Source organism: Chiloscyllium plagiosum, unplaced genomic scaffold, assembly GCF_037043375.1.
Source record: "Chiloscyllium plagiosum isolate Xiang-an unplaced genomic scaffold, Cpla_swu_hap1 HiC_scaffold_8, whole genome shotgun sequence".
Classification (NCBI taxonomy): Eukaryota; Metazoa; Chordata; class Chondrichthyes; order Orectolobiformes; family Hemiscylliidae; genus Chiloscyllium; species Chiloscyllium plagiosum.
The window spans coordinates 14,979,173-14,999,435 of NW_028270146.1; the positions used below are offsets into that span (position 1 = coordinate 14,979,173).

Sequence of the window (20,263 nt, forward strand, 5' to 3'; positions counted from 1 at the left end):
AATGTTTCTTTTCATTTGCTTACTGGCAATCTAAAATTTTGAAAGGTAGGAGAAATAACTCCTATTGCAAAGATTGGGATTGTAAAAGGGGGGGATGCAAGAACAAGAGCTTGTACACAAAACTTGAAAGTGGCAGGACAGGTTAACAAAGCAGCCAATAAATTGGTATCAACTTGGGATGAAACTGAAACACTTAAATGATTTCTACATCATTGGTCATATTTGTACCTTGAATCTTAATAGATTGTGTAAAAGTGATCAGAGTTGTACAACCGTAACAACAGTAAGTGGAAATTGTTCCTATTAGAGAAACCTATTCACATTGGTTCTACTTTATGCTTGAGTAGTTGCATTGGAGCAATCTCATTCTGCTTTTGTGAATGTTACATTAAGGGCAAAGTTTGCTGTCATAGTATATTTTAGCACAGGAGGACATTTGTTATAGCTGTTCTTTAGACCTCCTACTTCTGCAAATTTCTCTCCATGTATTTATCCTTATTTTTTAGGGTGGTGGATACACAGCCTCCAATCAGGCAGTTACCTTTACAGTTACTCTTTGCCTGAATGGTTTTTCTTCATGTTGCATCTGTTTATTGGTCATAATACTCCAGCTGTGGAAGAGTAAATGTGTTTATGTATATTTAGCATAACTTCCAGTTTTTTTTTTAAATTCTCAATGCTAAACTCTAAATCCAAATTCTTGGATTCCATTAATTTATTGGCTGCTTTGTTAACTTGTCCTGCCACTTTCAAGTTTTGTATACAAGCTCTTGTATTCCCCCTTTTTTTACAATTATCATCATCATCTCTAAGACTACATAGTTCTATTTCCAGAACACTTCAAAACTCTGCTGCTGTCTCGGCCCACTTGTTCAAAGCCTTATCCTTTTGATACTTCTCGACCTAACTATTGCAACAATGATGTGGATTAATCAGAGATAGTCAGCATGGAAAGACCCTTCAGAGGCTGGTTTTCTGTCACCAAATGACCCTTTATTTACATGCACATAGTATTTGACACTGACACTGGTCTGGCTTCCTCAGTCAGTCAGATATAAACAAGAGCTCCTTGATTGGACCAGATTAATAGCTCCTATCAGGAAACTTATTTTCTATGAGATTCACCTGACTCTATATTTTACAATCACTACAGGAAGAAAGGCCACCTTTGACTAATTTGATGAAATGTTTTGAGGAGCTATGCAGGAGTGTTGATGAGGGTAATGCATTTGATGTGGTTGACATTGACTATCGCCAGGCTTTTGATAAGGTTCCTCAGGGAAGACTTGTCGAGGAAGTGCATCATAGTATGATTTAATTTTGTTACGGGAAAGGAAAAAGGTCTACAGAAAAGGATTTTGGATTGGGGAAAGGCAGATTTTATTTAAGTAAGGCAGAATCTTGCTGGGAATGGCTACTCGAGGTAAATCTGTGGCAGAACACTGGGGAGGGGTGTTCAAACTGGGATTGGTTTTCTTTAGGTTGAAATATGCAGACAGAGCCAAGCTTCTGGCACTATAAATGACAGAGGGGAGGAAGAAGAAAAAAGGGGTGATAGTGATAGCCCAGAGAACTCTGAATATCTATGAATATTTAGGTCCGGACAAGAAGGTAAAGAGAGGCTTTTAACAGTTACAAAGGGAGCAAATCAATGGAGGGCCTGGTGGAGTTTAGGAAGTGCAGGTAGGAGCTTAAGAAAGCAACTAGGAGAGCAAAGAGTAAGCTTGAAAAAACACTGGCAGTAAAATAAGGAAAAATCCCAAGATATTCTATAAGAATACCAAGGGGAAGAGGATAATCAAGGATAAAGGGCACTTCCTATTCAGGGCCAAAGGGCACTGTATGCATGGAGCAGGAAGACATCGGTAGGGTATAAACAAGTACTTCACATCTGTCTTCACTCTTGGAGAAGGAAGATGTCAGTACAGTATTTTGGGAATAGGTACTGAGAGGTCTTGAGCAGTTTTGACATGAGAGGTGAGGTGGTTTTGGCAGGCATAAAAGTGGACAAATTCCCAAGTCCAGATGAATTTTATCCCAGGCTGCTGTCAGAGATGAGGGAGGAAATTATAGGGGAGGACAGCTAATGTGATTCTGTGGAGGAACAGAGGGATCTGGGTGTGCAAGTACATAGATCCCTTAAAGTTGCCAACCAAGTGGATAGGGTTGTTAAGAAAGCATATGGTGTTTTGGCTTTCATTAACAGGGAGATCGAGTTTAAGAGCCGCAAGGTTTTGCTGCAGGTCTACAAAGTCCCTGGTGAGACCACACTTGGAATATTATGTCCAATTCTGGTCACCCTACTATAGCAAAGATATAGAGGCTTTGGAGAGAGTGCAAAGAAGGTTTGCCAGGATGCTGCCTGGACTGGAGGGCTTGTCTTATGAAGAAAGGTTGAATAAGATCGGACTTTTCTCTCTGGAGAGAAGGAGGAAGAGAGGAGACCTGATCGAGGTGTACAAAATAATGAGAGGAATAGATAGAGTCAATAGCCAGAGACATTGCCCCCGGGCAGGATAGACTGGTACGAGAAGTCATAGTTTGAAGATATTAGGAGGAAGGTATAAAGGAGACGTCAGAGGTAGGTTCTTTATGCAGTGAGTTGTGAATGCATGGAATGCGTTGCCAGCGGTGGTGGTGGAAGCAGAGTCACTGGGGACATTTAAGCGACTGCTGGACATGCACAAGGATAGCAGTGAGTTGAGGGGTGCGTAGGTTAAGTGGGCCAAAGGCCCTGTTCTGTGCTGTACTTTTCTATGTTCTACTTTTCAAGAAAGGTGGTAGAGATAATCCAGGGAATCATAGACCAATGACTCTCATGTCAGTAGTAGGGAAATTATTTGAGAAAATTCTAAAGGAAAGAATTAATCTCCACTTGGAGAGGCAAGGTTTAATTAGGGATAGTCAGCATGGTTTTATTAGAGGAAGGTCAAATTTGATTGAATTTTCTTGAGGTGACCAGGTGGACAGGTGAGGACAGTACAGTTGATAGTTTGAAGTTCCTCTGTAAAATCCATCTGAAGGACACAAGTGGGGAGTATTTTGTTTGTTAATCGAATGCCGGATAACATAGTTTAGCCAAGCATTGGGACCTTGTGATCTTGCCGGATAATCTGATATTCGGATAATCAAATGCCGGATAATTGAGGTCCCTGTGTATATGGATTTCAGCAATAATTTGACAAGGTCCCACATGGGATCCAGGGTAATTTGGCAAGTTAAAGTCAAAATTGACTTAGTAGTATGAGACAGCGGGTGGTAGCAGAAGGTTATTTTTGTGACGAGAGGCCAGTGTCCAGTGGCATACTGGGTCAGCGCTGGATGCCTTATTAGAGTCATAGAGATGTACAGCATGGAAACAGACCCTTCGGTCCAATCCTGTCCATGCCGACGAGATATCCTAACCCAATCTAGTCCCATCTGCCAGCACCCGGCCCATATCCCTCCAAATCCTTCCTATTCATATACCCATCCAAATGCCTCTTAAATGTTGCAATTGTACCAGCCTTCACCACATCCTCTGGCAGCTCATTCCATACACATACCACCCTCTGCATGATAAAGTTGCCCCTTAGGTCTCTTTTATATCTTTTCCCTCTCACCCTAAACCTTTGCCCTCTAGTTCTGGACTCCCGACCTCAGAGAAAAGACTTTGTCTATTTATCCTATCCATGCCTCTCATAATTTTGTAAACCTCTATAAGGTCACCCCTCAGCCTCCAACGCTCCAGGGAAAACAGCCCCAGCCTGTTCAGCCTCTCCCTGAAGCTCAGCTCCTCCAACCCTGGCAACATCCTTGTAAATCTTTTCTGAACCCGTTCAAGTTTCACAACATCTTTCTGATAGGAAGGAGACTAGAATTGCATGCAATATTCCAACAGTGGCCTAACCAATATCCTGTACAGCCGCAACATGACCTCCCAACTCCTGTACTCAATACTGACCAATAAAGGAAAGCATACCAAACGCCTTCTTCACTATCCTATCTACCTGTGACTCCACTTTCAAGGAGCTATGAAGCTGCACTCCAAGGTCTCTTTGTTCAACAACACTCCCTAGGACCTTACCATTAAGTGTATAAGTCCTGCTAAGATTTGCTTTCCAAAAATGCAGTACCTCGCATTTATCTGAATTAAACTCCATCTGCCATTTCTCAGCCCATTAGCCCATCTGGTCCTTTGTTTGTTATTATACATAAACATTATAAAAGAAAATGTGTGGGGCATGGTAAGTACGTTTGCGGATGACACCAGGATTGGCTGGGTATTTCAGTGAGGAAGAAGGTCTTATATTAAGTAATAGAAGATACAGATAGATTAGTCAGATTGGCAGATGAAATTTAATTCTAAGTATGAAGTGATGCACTTTGGAAGAACTAACAAGACAACAGAGTACTGAACAAATAGTAGGACGCTTGGAAACTCCAAGGAACGGAAGGATCTTCAGGTACTTATCTACAGATTGCTGAAGGTGGCAGGCCAGATTAAGAAGGCATATGGGACATGTGCACTTTACCAGTAATGGCTTAGATTATAAGAACAGGGAGTTTATGGTGGAGCTTTAAAAGACTTTTGTTAGACTGCAGATGGAGTACCACATACATTTCTAGTCTTGAAACTATAGGAAGGACTTGATTTGGTGGAAATGATACAGAGGAGATTTACCAGGAAGTTGCTTGAGATGGAGCAGTCTAGCAATGAGAGAGGCTAGATAAACTTGGGTTGTTTTCTTTAGAGCTGAGCGGGTACCTGATTTGAGGAGCATACATTTAAGGCCAAAGGCTGGAGGTTTAAAAGGGATCTGATACAAAATCTTTTCATCCAGTGGTTGGTGGAAATTTGGAATGCATTGTCTGGGGAAGTAGCTGAGGCAGGAAACTATGCAACATTTTCAGAGTATATGGATAAGCATTTGAAATGTAATGACATTCAAGACAAAGGACCAAGTGCTGAAAAGTGAGACTAGTGCAGATTTAGAGTAATTTTTGTCAGTATAAACTTGATGGGCCTCAGGATTTTTTTGTACTGTATGATTCTATGAAAGACTCGAAGGGCAGAATGGCCTACTCCTGCACCTATTGTCTATAAAGTAATGGCCCACTGGATCCTCCAAACAAAGTAGCAAAGAGCTAGGAAGCAAGTAGGGTGATGGTGGAAGGATGTTTCTGTGACTGGAGGTGTGTTCCCAGTAGGGTTCTGTCGGACCTTTGCTGTTTGTGGTGTACGTTACTGATTTGGACTTAAATGTGGGGTGCATGTTCAAGAAGTTTGTGGGTGACACAAAAATTGGTAAGGTGATAAATAGAGGAGGATAGCTGCAAACTGCAGGAGGCTGTCAACAGACTGGTCACAGCAATGGCAAATGGAATTTGACCTAGAAAAATGTGAGGGAATGTACTTGTGGAAGATTAACAAGTCAAAAGGATTACACTATGAATGGTAGGACGTTGGAAAGTAGCAGGACAGGTAGTTAAGAAGGCATACGGGATACTTGCCTGTTAGTTGAGACATAGAATGCAAGAGCAGGGTGGCTATGGTGGCTGGTCAAGCCACACCTGAAGTGATGGTCTTGTGGTAGTATTACTATTAATCCAGAGACCCTGGAAGATGTACCTCGAGACAGATGATTGTCCTTGGGGAATCAGGTGTGTTATTTGCTGTAGAATTGCCAGCCTCAGATTTGCTCATGGAGCATAGTTGTCAGGTAGACAGCAAGGATCGAATGAATGCCCAGAAGAGTATAAAGAAAGTATACTGAGGAGGGAAAAAGGAGTCATGAGATAGCTTTGGCAAATAGGGTTAAGGAGAATCCAAAGAGATTAAGGACAAAAGAGTAACAAGGGAAAGAATATGGCCTCTTTAAAATTTAGCAAAGCCATCTATGTGTGAAATTGCAGATGGTGGGGGAGATAATAAACAAATATTTTACATCACTGTTTACTGTGGGGAAGGATACAGAAAATCAAGAACATGAAGAAATAAATAGCACCATCTTAAAACTTCCATATTACAGAGGAGGAGATGCTGGACAACTTAACATGCATAAAGGTGGATACATCCTCGGCACCTGATCACACATAGGCACATGCGTGACTTCTATTCTGTAATATTTGATCTTTCGTCTTTGAACATTTTCAAGTATATTCAACAGTTTCTTCGAACTTGCTCATTTCTTTGTGAAACATTGCTTGTTCCACATATTTATACAACCAATTCATTACCAATTAACCCTTAATTAATATATTTATCTCCTGTTCACTCTTTCCAATCTGTTTCAGGTATTTCTTCTGACTACGTTATGTGATAAGATTCCCTTATTAATGTAAAATAAACCAATAAATAACTTTTAAAAATGACTTCTATTCTGTAATATTTGATCTTTCGTCTTTGAACATTTTCAAGTATATTCAACAGTTTCTTCGAACTTGCTCATTTCTTTGTGAAACATTCAGATAGCTGACATTTGCTATCCACCCATTTCAATCTAAAGATTCCTCCATTGTCTATGTAAAATTGCAGTATGATCCACAGACCTTTCTCATGCATGTATTTTGTTGTTACCTAAAACAGTGAAGTATTCCATAGATTCATTACCCTCTGAGAGGAAAAACTCTCATAATTGGGCAGTCCTTTATTCTGAGATTATGCCCTCTGGTCCTTGACTGTCTGTTTAATGTGATACCCACATTCCACGAGTGAATAAAAACCTTCAGCCAACTCTACACTCATCCCTATGTAATTGGTCTTACTTAAGTTTAGCACAGTTGTTTCCAATCAAAGTTTCTCACTTTAAAGCTGAAAGCTAAATACTATGATAGTGGTGCTACCGAGTCACTCTTGGGCATGGATGTTGAAGTTCTGCTCCGAATGTACATTCTGTGCTCTTGCCAATCTTTGTGCTTTTTCCACGTAATATTTGACATCGGTGTGTATTGTTCCACAGCTGAGGAGAGGGAATGTGGTAGGTGTTAATTAACAGGTTTCCTTCTGCATGTGCGACCAATTAATATTAGTATTTTGGGCAATATTGTCGAACAGAGACCTTGAGATTCAGGTGCATATTTTCTTCAAAGTGGCATCACAGATAGAAAGGATGGGAAAGAAGTTTTGCACGCTTGCCTTTGTTGATCAGAGCATTGAGCACAGAAGTTGGGATGTCACATTGCAGCTGTACAGGACATTGGTGAGGCCATTTTTGGAGTACTGTGTGTAATTCTGATCACCCTGCTACAGGAAAGATATTATTAAATTGGAAAGGTTGCAGAAAAGATTTACAAGGATATTACCAGGACTGGAGGGTTTGCATTATCAGGGGAGACTGGATAGGCAGAGAAAATCTTTCCCTGGAGTGTAGGAGGTTGAGGGATGACTTGTCAGAGGTTTATAAAATCATGAGGGGCATAGATAAGTAACGGTCTTTTCCCAAGGGTAGGGGATTTCAAAACTAGAGGGCAAAAATTTAAAAGGGATCTGAGGAGCAACATTTCATGTGGAACGAACTGCCAGAGGAAGTGATAGATGTAGGTACAGTTACAACATTTAAAAGACACTCGGACAGGTACGTAAAAAGGAAAGGTTTAAAGGGATATGGGCCAACTGCAGGTAAACAGAACTAGTTTGCTTCAGAAAACCTAGTTGGCATTAACGAGTTGGACTGCGGAATCTATTTCCATGCTGTATGACTCTATGATGCCATGAACCCAAAGAGTCTGGGGTCCATGTTGACAACTACCATACACCACTGTGCCACCTCTGATAATTCTGCCCTGTCATTGGGGTAGGATATACTAACATATGAAATAGGAGCAGAAGTAGGTTATTTTGGTCCCTTGAGCTTTTCTGCCATTCAGTCATATTATGGCTTGTCTGTCTGTGTTTTGAATTCCTCATTTTCATTTATCCCTAAACTTCTGATTCCCAAACCAAACATGGGTCTATTTGCCTGTGCCTTAAAAATATTTAATGACCCCAAGCCCTGCAAATTGAGCAGAGAGTTCCAAAGTTCCACAACTCTCTGAGAAAACATTGGTGACATTCCCACTGTACCATTGCCTTTCCTTAAGTGTGTCAAAGCATCAAAAGAAGAAAGCAAATGGCTATTAAAAGGTCCATGTAACTACAGCTTTTCAGTATTACGCTTCCGTATGTGCATCACTAAGTATTGTTTTGGTCAAGAAATCCCATTCATTAACTACCTCTCCAGCAAACTAATCTGAAATAAAATATCCAGTTTCATACATTTAATGAAGACACCAGCTCAACCTCACAACCATCACTATTCTCCCTTTCACAGTGTCTGATTTGTCATGCTGTTTATCCAAGTCATAGATGAATAGAGATGTTGTCTAAATAACTAAATCTATCATCCTCTGTTCCCGTTGCAAACACTGTTCTGCACCTCATGACTTCATCCCTCTACCTGATTGCATATTGCAATTTAACCAGACTGCTTGCAACTTCAACATCCTGTTTAACAATAAGATTACTTTTGACTGCACCATCAACAAGGATGACCATTTCTACCTTCCTAACGTCACCGAACCTAGCCCTTGTCCTAGCCCTCACCTTGACCTCCCTCCACCTATCGCATTTCCAACGCCCCTCCCCCAAGTCCCTCCTCCCTATCTTTTATCTTAGCCTGCTGGACACCCTTTCCTCAAACCTGAAGAAGGGCTTATGCCCGAAACGTCGATTCTCCTGTTCCTTGGATGCTGCCTGACCTGCTGCGCTTTTCCAGCAGCACATTTTCAGCTCTGATCTCCAGCATCTGCAGCCCTCACTTTCTCCTTGTCTTAGTATATGCTGCTGAAACTTACTTTACTATTTTCTACATGTATCAGTGTGTACATGTATACATTGGGGTGACACGATTGCTCAGCAGTTAGCACTGCTGCCTCACAGTGCCAGGGATCTGGGCTTGATTCCCACCTCACATGACTGTGCAAACTCCACACAGACAGACATTCTCCCTGTAGCTGTGTGGGTTTGCTCCCGTTTCCTCCCACAATCCAAAGATGTGCAGGTCAGGTGAATTGGCCATTCTAAATTGCCCATAGTGCTAGGTGCATTAGTCAGGGGTCTTGTTGGGCTGAAGGGCCTGTTTCCATACTGAAATGAATCTAATTAAATCTGGCCTCCTGGTAAGTCCCCTAACTCTGTTCTACATCAGTTTAAACTCATTCAAACACATTGAGTCTTAGTCTGGCAATACCTTGATTTTAACTTGCATCCTTATTCACAGATCTCTCTAAGCTCTCAACACTCCTCAATCTTCTCAAGACTTACCGGCCTCTGCAATCTCTGCTGTCCTCCAATTTTGACTTCTTGAGTTTCCCTGATTTTAATCACCCCACCATTGATGATATCTCTTCAGCAGTCTACGCCCTTAGCCCTGGAAATCTGTCTTCTTTAGCAATGATGTGGAGCAGCTCTCCGAAAGCTAGTGCTTCCAAATAAACCTGTTGGACTATAACCTGGTGTTGTGTGATTTTTAACTCTCTTCTTTCGATCTTTTGTCTTCTTTAAGTCTTTCCTTAAAACCTTACTCTTTGACTAAGCTTTTGGTTACCTGCCTCCTTATGTGGTCTTGCTGAGAAATTTTGTTTCTCTATTTGTTAATGGATTTGTTCATTGATCATGGAATATTTTATGCTTTAAGGGTGTTATGAATACAAATTGTTGTTGTCATCGAAAAAGACCTGCAGATTTCTGTTTTTGATTCTGACAGTGAATAATTTTACACACTGCAGGAAATAAGTCTAGTTCCATTGATTGTTTCAATGAGAGGGCTTGCAGTTGGCAAAATTTGAAATAAATTAGTGTGTGAACAATCAACTAAAACAATGATTATTGCCTAATTTGTATCTTGTGTAGATGTTATTAACTGTCTTTATGTTAGAACAAACTGTACCCAAAGCAATAATCTTTGTTCTGTCTACACTGCTATCTTGGCTAAGTAGGAATTTTAACACAGTTACAAAAGAATTATCATTATTGAACAAGGCTGCACTGGGGAGTGGGGTAGAGGACATTTTTCAAGGTAAAGTTTTTCTGATCTGCTCTACATTAGCAGTGCAGAGGGGACAGTGGTTGAGTCCCATAATTGGTCTATATGCCCCTGGGTTAGAGGGATTAAAAGTTGAGCCAGCATTCCCACTGCTGATGATTTTACTATAAAGTGCATGAATGGACACTCAGATGTCCACAGACAAAAGACAATCCAGACTCCAATTACTTGCTGATTCAAGCTGCAGTCCATGGCGGGGTGGGTGGCACAGGGAGGTGGCTAAGTACTAGAGGGCCTAAAAGCTTCTAAAAGGTTCCAGAGAGCCAACTTTAGACCTTCTAACTAGAACACTTTCCACTCCAGTGGCCACCTCGGACCTGTTTCCGGAATTGGCAGACCCCAACTCAATTCTCTCTTCTATCCCATCCAAGGAATTAAAATTGGATCAAACATGGTCCTCTTAAACTGAGGTGGGTCTACCAATTTGGTAAGTTTCCCAATTTGAGCTACCCATCTCAGAAGTGAAAATCTGATTAAGTGTTGATCTTTTTCACATGCTGCAAGACCAGCTGAGTATTTGAAGTAATTTTTGAATTTTTTTTTGTTTGTTAGAGATTTAACAGTTTCTAACCTAGTACAGTTGTATGGAAAGGATGCAGCGAGTGGAAAGAGAAGGTATATCTGTCAATATTATTAAGTTACAAAATGAATGATATGATCCAAGGCATAAAGTGTGGTAATGGTACAAGAATCAGAAGATGCTTTATAAAACTTTGGTTAGACTGCACTTAGAGTATTGCATTAATTTCTGGTCACCATCTTACAGAAAGGATGTGGACGTTTTGGAGACACTGCAGAAGAGGTTTACCAGGATGCTGCCTGGGTTACAGGATATGAGCAATACAGAGAGGCTGGACAAACTTGGGTTATTTCCCTGGTGTGGTGAAGGCTGAAGGGAGGCCTGTTAGACATCTGTAAAATTATGAGGCATATATAGAGTTGACAGTCAGAATCTTTTCTGAGTTGAAGCATCTAATACTAGAGGGCATTCATTTCAGGTAAGAGGGGAAAGATTTTTTACACTGAGTGGTAGGCGCCTGGAATGCACTACCAGGGGTAGTGCTGGAGACAGATATGATAGGAGCATTTAAGGGTTTTTAAATAGGCATATGAAAAAGCAACAAATGGAAGAAAATGGACCATGACAGGCAGAAGGGATTAGTTTAATTTACCATAATGTTCAGCACAACATTGTAGGTTGAAGGGCCTGTTCCTGTGCTGCGTTATACTGTTCTATGTTCTGTGGGCATAGGGGAGATGCAGATGGCAACAGAAATATTGGCGTGTGTCCAAAACTCATACAAGCAGTGGTTATGATCTGAAAGTGTTGAAGTTCATACTGAGTCTTTAAGATTGCAATATGGATTGCATAAGACAAATAGTTCATAATTCCTTGAAAGTAGAGTCACAGGTAGACAGGATAGTGGAAAAGACGTTTGGTATGCTTGCCTTTTTGGTCAGTGCATTGAGCATAGGGGTTGGGACATCATGTTGTAGCTATACAGGACATTGGTTAGGCCACTTTTGAAATACTGTGTGCAGTTCTGGTCTCCCTGCTATAGGAAGGATGTTGTGAAACTTGAAAGGGTTCAGAAAAGATTTACAAGGATTTGAGCTATAGGGAGAGGTTGAATAGGCTGGGTCTATCTTCCCTGGGGTGTTGGCAACTTAGGGGTGACCTTTTCTAGAGGTTTATAAAGTAATGAGGGGCATGGATAGTGTGAATAGACAAGGTCTTTCCCTGGGATGGGGAAGTCCAAAACTAGAGGACATTTGTTGAAAGTGAGAGGGGAAAGATTTAAAAGGGATCTCAGGGGAAACTCTTTCAGTTGGTGGTGTGTGTATTGAATGAGCTGCCAGAGGAAGTGGAGACTGGTACAATTACAACATGCGAAAGGCAACTGGATGGGTGTATAAATAGGAAGGGTTTAGAGGGATATAGGCCAAGTGTTGGCAAATGGGACTAGATTAATTTAGGATATCTGGTCAGCATGGACAATTTGGATCAAAGAGTCTGTTTCCATGCTTAACAGCTCTATGACTCTACATAGTATAAAACGGAGCTAATTGGTCCAATCAAAGTTGCCCTTTGAACTTCCTTACATTTTTTCCTCTTCTAAATCTACCATTGTAATTTTCTCCTTCATATGCATCTCTAGTTCGTCCCTAAATACATTTAGACTCTTCACCTTAACCACTTCCTGTGGCAAACCTTTGATCAAAGAAAGAGTAGGGCCGATCAGGGATAGCATAGGGAACTTGTGTATAGAGTCTGAGGAGGTAGGGGAAGCCCTAAATGAGATTTTTGCTTCTGTCTTTACTAAAGAAAAGGACCTTGTCGTGAATGAAACCATTGAGGAGCAGGTAAGCATTCTGGAATGGATAGAGATTGAGGAAGCTGATGTGCTGAAAATTTTGACAAACATTAAGATTGACAAGTCGCCAGGGCCAGACCAGATTTGTCCTCGGCTGCTTTGGGAAGCGAGAAATGTGATTGCTTCGCCGCTTGCGAAGATCTTTGCATCCTCGCTCTCCACCGGAGTCGTACCTGAGGACTGGAGGGAGGCAAATGTAATTCCTCTCTTCAAGAAAGGAAATCGGGAAATCCCCAGCAATTACAGATTCTGAGGGATAGGATTTATGACCATCTGGAAGAGCATGGCTTGATTAACTGCAGTCAGCACGGCTTTGTGAGGGGCAGGTCATGCCTACAAATCTTACTGAGTTCTTTGAGGATGTTACTAGATAAGTTGATGAGGGTTGAGCGGTGGATGTGGTGTATATGGACTTCAGCAAGGCATTTGATAAGGTTCCCCATGGTAGGCTCGTTCAGAAGGTCAGGAGGAATGGGATACAGGGAAATTTAGCTGTCTGGATACAGAATTGGCTGGTTGACAGAAGACAGCGAGTGGTAGTATTCTGCTTGGAAGTCAGTGGTGAGTGGTGTTCCACAGGGCTCTGTTCTTGGGCCTCTACTCTTTGTAATTTTTATTAATGACTTGGATTACGAGATTGAAGGATGGGTTAGCAAGTTTGCAGATGACACACAGGTTGTAGGTGTCATTGACACTATAGAGGGCTGTTGTAGGCTGCAGCAGGACATTGACAGGATGCAGAGATGGGCTGAGAGGTGGCAGATGGAGTTCAACCTGATTAAATGCGAAGTGATGCATTTTGGAAGGTCGAACTTGAAAGTTGAGTACAGGAGTAAAGACAGGATTCTTGGCAGTGTGGAGGAACAGTGGGCTCTTGGTGTGTAGGTACATAGATCCCTTAAAATTGCCACCCAAGTGGACAGGGTTGTTAAGAAAGAATATGGTGTTTTGGCTTTCATTAACAGGGGGATTGAGTTTAAGAGCCGTGAGGTCTTGTTGCAGCTCTATTAAACTTTGGTTAGACCGCACTTGGAATACTGTGTCCAGTTCTGGTCGCCCTATTATAGGAACGATGTGAATGCTTTGGAGAGGGTTCAGAGGAGGTTTACCAGGGTGCTGCCTGGAATGAAGGGCTTATCTAACGAAGAGAGGTTGACTGAGCTCGTACTTTTTTCATTGGAAAAAAGAAGGAAGAGAGGGGACCTAATTGAGGTGTACAAGATAATGAGAGGCATAGGTAGAGTTGATAGCCAAGAGACTTTTTCCCAGGGCAGAAATTGTTAACACGAGAAGTCATAGTTTTAAGCTGTTTGGCGGAAAGTATAGAGGGGAGGCCAGAGGTGGGTTCTTTACACAGAGAGTTGTGGAGCATAGCATGCGTTGCCAGCAGCAGTTGTGAAAGCGAGGTCATTGGGGATATTTAAGAGACTGCTGGACATGCATATGGTCACCGAAGTTTGAGGGATCACACATTAGGCTTGCCTTGCATGAGGATCAATGGTCAGCACAACATCGTGGGCTGAAGGGCCTGTTCTGTGCTGTACTGTTCTATGTTCTAAAATGTTAACAAAATGTTCTTAAAACATTCAGTAATAAAAACAATGCTAGAGAAACTCAGCAGGTCTGGCAGCATCTGTAGAAGAGAAGCAAAGTTTCAAGTCTGATTGACTTCCTTCTGATATCTCTTGAGCTAAAACCTAGAATTCTATTTTCATTTTTATAGTCTAATTAATTGTACCTTGTGCAGGCCATAACATCATGCAGTAAGTTGCTAACTATGTTGTGTGAGCTTTTATTTGAGCTGTTTATTTATAACTGACTGTACTCCACAGGATCCAGTGCAGCAAAGGTTAATAGTTACTGCTTTTAAAATAGTTGAAAATTTGTAATATTCTTTATGCCAATAAAATTGTTTCTTCAGCTTCAGGCCATCCACATTCTTTTTACTGCCACCTTGAACTGGGATCTGACCGGGAGGTGCCTGTTAGTTTTGCCCACTATGTGGATGTGGAATTTGACATGCCCAGTACTTCAGCATCCAAAGCAGCAGTTAGATCGATTGGAGTGGCTAATAAGAGTGATGTGAGAAAATGGGTTGTTTACAAAGCTCACTACAGTTATCAGGTACACTTTTTATTTTGTATTCACTATATGGGACGTTACTACAGATCGTTCTGATATAACAGACCTCTTGTTAACACAAAGTGGCTATAACGCGATTGACGAATCATGGTTGCTGTTTGAATAATGCAAATATTCTACTGAATGGGCATAGCGATTTTTTTTAAAATGTAACAATCTTCTACAGTGTAATTTTCCATAGCAGTTTTCCATAGTGTAATTTTCAATAGCAACCATCATGTTATAGCAGAACAACCTGTATTTCATTTACTTTCTTTTAAAAAATGAACACTTTGTACAAAAGAACCAATATCTTAAGTTGCAAAAAGCTCAAACCTATATATCCCTCACATCCACTTCTATCCCTGAGGCTTTTTTAAAGATTAATTTGAGATGTGGGCTATGATGACTAGGCCAGCATTTATTGCCCTTCCCTAATTACTCAGAAGGCTGTTAAGAGTCAAACACATTGGTGTGTGTCTGGAGTCGCACGTAGAAAAGATTAGATAAAGAGAACAGTTTACTTTCCTAAAGGACATTAGTGAACCAGATGGTTTTTTGACAATTGGCAATGATTTCATGGTCATCATCTGGTTTCTTTTATGACCTGGGTCACTGGATTAATAATCTAGAGATAAACCCCTAGTCCCAAAAGTAGAGACTGCTGGAAAAGCTCAGCATCTGTGGAGAGAAATCAAGTTAACATTTCGAGTTGAGTGACCCTTCCTTGTAACTGAGGAAGTTCTGACTTCTAGGCCATTGCTTCTTCCCCCACTAAAATTTATTGCTGAATTGCTCATGCCATATAAATTCCTATCAAAGGTTCCTATACCATAAATCAATAAACCAAACTACAAGGAAAATACAAAAGAATAGGATAACCCAATCTTCTTCTGCTGTAAATATTTCTATTCATTCATAGGATCTGGGTATTGCTGGCAAAACCAGCACTCATTGCCCATCCCTAGTTGCCCTTTTTGTGTTAGCCACTGGAATATCCTTTGTCTTGCAGTGTTCTTATATTTTCAAACCACAATCTTGCAACAAATGGGAATAGTTACAAAATAAGTTAAATTAGATTACTTACAGTGTGGAAACAGGCCCTCCGGCCCAACAAGTCCACACCGACCCATCGAAGCGCAACCCACCCATTCCCCTACATTTACCCCTTTACCTAACACTACGGGCAATTTAGCATGGCCAATTCACCTGACCTGCACATCTTTGGACTGTGGGAGGAAACCGGAGCATCCGGAGGAAACCCACGCAGACACGGGGAGAATGTGCAAACTCCACACAGTCAGTCGCCTGAGTCAGGAATTGAACCCGGGTCTCTAGCGCTGTGAGGCAGCAGTGCTAACCACTGTACCATCGTGCCACCCACATTCATGAAAATACCACCTTTTCCAGAGCATTACAGAATCACAAAATTGTTACAACACAGAAGAAAGCAATTTGCCCAGCTTGTCTGCTTCAGTTCTCCAAATGAACAGTGCACTTTTCCAGCTTCTCTTTGTAACTCTGCATACTCTTCCTTTGCAGATAGTTTCAGTTGAGATATTCAAGATGGAATTAAATTATCTCCACCACACTGTCATGCAGCAAATACCAGATCTTAACCCAGTTGCTGTGTGAAAACTTTTATCCTCATGTCTTCATTACTTTTGTTGCTAATTACCTTAAACCTGTGCCCTCTCATTCTCAATACTTCCAATAGTGGGACCAGTTTCTTCATCTCTGCCCTATGCAGACTCCTGATATTTGAATACCTTCAATAAATCTATCTTCAACACTCTCTCTGTTACAAGGAAGACAGTACCAAATTCTCCAATCCATCCATATTACTGAAGTTCCTCATCCCTGGAACATGCTTTATGATTCTTTTCTGCACTCTAATGCCTTTACATCTTTCCTTAAGTGTAATGCCCCGATTGGAAGCAATTCCAGTTGAGACCAAACTTCTTCACAAGTTCAACATAACCTACTTGCTCTTGTACTCTGTCCATATTGATAAAACCTAGGATCCTCATATGGTTTATTAACTGCATTCTCAACCTGACCTTTCAATAACTTCCACACATACACCCAGATCCCTCTCCACATACATCCATCCACATTAGAATTATTGATTTTAAAACTGGTATGTTTTGTTTTCTTATTTGGCAAAGATAGAAGTCATCATGTTATTCTTTTACTATGGCAGTTGTGCAATGTGATTTTATTCTGGAATAATTTTAAAAGCAGCACTAATGTCATCTGCATTGATACTTCTATTTCAATTTTGTTCAGGTGGAAATGGAACAGAAAAAAATTCAGGCTGCAAATGTGGACGGTATGGAAACTGATCATCCAAATGAGTGTGTTCAGCAATGAAACTCTCTAAATTCAGAAGCAAGATAATCGACTTAGTACTTTTACGATGGAAATTCAACCCGTCTATATATCAAATAGCACAATGCTGCTATTATACAAGTTTCAAGCACTGAAGAGAACAAAAGAGAATTTTGAATTCAGTATTTTATGAATTTGATTGGGCCAAGATACCGTGACAGGAGCAGTTAAGAACCTGGATGACAGAACAAGTGTGGATTAAATTCCTCTGTACAGATTTTACGGTCATTCTCACTAAATAATGCATAACTGATATTATTTTTAATCTTGTGCATACTCAGAAACTTAAGCAAAGTTGAGAAATGTGGGGAATACAAGTCATATTTTAGGGTAAATATTGATCTTTTATTTTGTTGTTGTTTTCCCATTTCTTTGGGGGTAGAAGACAAGAATCCTCTCACATTTGCATTCAGGAGCCCTCTTTGCCCTTGCCTTCCTGTTCAGTGTGTATCTGAGATTGAGGTTTGTTAACGGATACTTTTTCAAATGGCTCTGAAATGAAAATGTTGAAATTTAAAGATGCACTGGTTCATTCCTTTGATCTGCTGAGAGATGATAGTTTTCAAACTCCATGATTGTCTATTTTTAAAAAAATGAATAGCCTTTGGAACAATGAGGTCTTGTACTTGAAAATTAAATGTTTTGCAGAGCTGCAAACAATTATTTTATTGCTAATATTCTATTTCAGTTCAACACTGATTTCTTAGTTAGATAGACATTCTGACTGTCATACTGACTAGGAGTACAGATTCAAGCCCCAGCCTGAGGTGAATTTGCTGATCTCACTTCTGGCATCAATGCTATAATTAGCCTCAGAATCTTTGGCACAGCAAAGAAAAGAATCAGCTCAAATTTGCGTCATTTGTGAAATTCAGTATGAACCACTCGGTATCCTAACTCATAAATTATGCAAGTCTAGAAGGTTGCCAGTTTCTGTGGAAAACACAATCAATCAATAATATCAACAGGAAACAATTACATAAGGACTTTGTCGATTATCGCTAAATCTCCATAACTTCCGCAATTATGATATCTTTGGACAAAAATTGAATCTTTATCATTCTATTAAATTTTAAAAATCAAATTATAATACATAGCTCAGTACTAGGATGTGAGATAAACATTTATATAATAGAGCAGAAAGGGGAGATAATTATGGATCTAAACTGTAAATTAGTATGCCTAGGCTGGAAGGTGAATTGTACAAGAATGCAAAGGTGAAGATAGTACAAGGGCAAGAAGGAGGAAAATGGAACAGAAGTTTGTATCTAATATTTCTGTATTGGGTACAGATTCCTTAGATTAGACATTGCTGCAAGTGTCACAGCAGGCATCATCAGATAGCTCGACAAAAATAATGTTGCTGAACAAGTATTGGTAATGTTAACAAAATACTAATATTGCAAAACTTTTCTATTTGAATTGCACAAAGAATTGGAGGAAGGATATTAAATCTTTTAGTTCGTGCAAGGGAGATTTATTAGAAAAAAACCAGGAAGTTGAAACGTCAATTATGTGTAGAGGCTAGAAAAACGTGTATTGTTCTTTTGAGCAGAGAAGGTTAATAGGAGGTTGAAGAGAGGTTTGATTTTGGTAGATAATGTTTCCACTGGCAGCAGACCAGGTGACCAGAGGATGCAGATTTATGAAAATTAGCCAAAGAACCAGAGAAAATGTCTTGTCTTTCCACAGAGAATTATGATCTGGAATAGATTGTGGAATCTGATGCGCTCTAACTTTCAAAAGGAATTAGATATATTTGAAAAAGAGAAATGTGTTTGGATGTGGGATTTGGTTACTGGGATTGATTGGATAGATCATAAAATCAGCTTAACTAGGCTATTCAGCCCACTGAAGCTGCTGCGGCATTTAGTGAAATAATGGCTGATCTGATGATCCTCGGCTTCATTTCTTCCCTTTCCTCAGTAACCCTTGATTCCCTTATTGATCAAAAATGTGTCTATTATATAGATAAAGATAACTCTCACAATACATCAACACAGATATCTGAGCCAAGTGGCTTCTGAGTCCTGTGATGTGATACCTTTGTAACAATAGGGCATAATTGACAGGATGTTAAGTATGCAAGACCTAAAGGAAACTTTTAACATATCATAGTTTGTTTATACTTTTTTCATGATTATAGTTTGTATATTCTGAAAACTGGAAGGACATTGAGATACCAAGGGCATGCATTTATTCAAGAAGAAATGCTGGGATTAGTATGAGTGCAAAGCCAGAATGTTTAAAATTAAATTTTTTTTTGAGTCTTGAAACAAAATGTATTATATGCGCAGGCATCAGAAATAAATATATGCACTTAATATAGCATTTTATCCCTTTGCAAATATTTTTATTTTTAAGTATAGTGTTGCTGAGTGAGACCAAACTGGTTGTGTGCATTATTTAGTGGAAGTGATTCGCAACTCAACAGTTTCATTGTCAAAACATAATGAGCTGCAGACTGTTACCTAAAAGCATTATCTGTACTTTAGGCTATTATGAGATAGTAATCCTTAATCAGAAGCAGAAGAAAGATTTATAGTCATAGAAAAATTATGGCAAAGAAAGAGGTTACTCAGTTCATCAAGTCATCTAGCTGAAATTTACCTCACTGCCCATTCTTATCGCACCTTTAGAACCTGGTACATATCCTTGCAAGTTACACTTCAGGTACAGATCGTAGGCGGCACGGTGGCACTGTGGTTAGCACTGTTGCCTCACAGCGCCAGAGACCTGGGTTCAATTCCCACCTCAGGTGACTGACTGTGTGGAGTTTGCACATTCTCCCCGTGTCTGCGTGGGTTTCCTCCGGGTGCTCCGGTTTCCTCCCAAAAATGTCCAGGTCAGGTAAATTGGCCATGCTAAATTGCCCATAGTGTTAGCTGCAGGGGAATGGGTCTGGGTGGGTTGTGCTTTGGCGAGTCGGTGTGGACTTGTTGGGCCGAAGGGCCTGTTTCCACACTGTAAGTAATTTAATCTAAAGATCCAGATTCCTTTTTAAACAAGCCGTAGGTTTTTGCCTCCCATCACCAAGCCATTAGATAAGCATAACTAGGCCATTCAGCCTATTGAATCTGCTGTGCCAAATTCCAGCCACCAACCACGCTCTGGATGAAAAGGATTTTCCTTGTTTCCCCTCTATTTCTATCAATTGCCTTAAATCCATCAAAAAACTGAATTGCAGATGCTGGAAATCAGAAACAAAATCAAAACTGAAATTTCTGGAAAAGCTGAGTAGGTCTGGCAGCATCTGTGGAGAGAAATCAGGGTTAATGTTTCAGGTCGAGTGACCCTTTTTCAGAACTGATG

At 40.4% G+C, this 20,263-nt stretch overlaps 1 protein-coding gene across 6 annotated transcripts in view; it reads left to right on the forward strand.

Annotated features, from left to right (window-relative positions):
- ston2 (stonin 2) overlaps positions 1–19,280 on the forward strand; it is a 180,432-nt gene extending 161,152 nt beyond the window's left edge. For all 6 annotated transcript variants that reach the window (XM_043696971.2, XM_087989600.1, XM_043696975.2 and 3 more), the window contains 2 exons: positions 14,361–14,563; positions 16,850–19,280. In XM_043696971.2, coding sequence (XP_043552906.2) covers positions 14,361–14,563; positions 16,850–16,933 — 287 coding nt within the window. In that variant the 3' untranslated portion in view covers positions 16,934–19,280. The remainder of the gene's footprint in view (positions 1–14,360; positions 14,564–16,849) is intronic.
- The last annotated feature ends 983 nt before the right edge of the window (positions 19,281–20,263 follow it).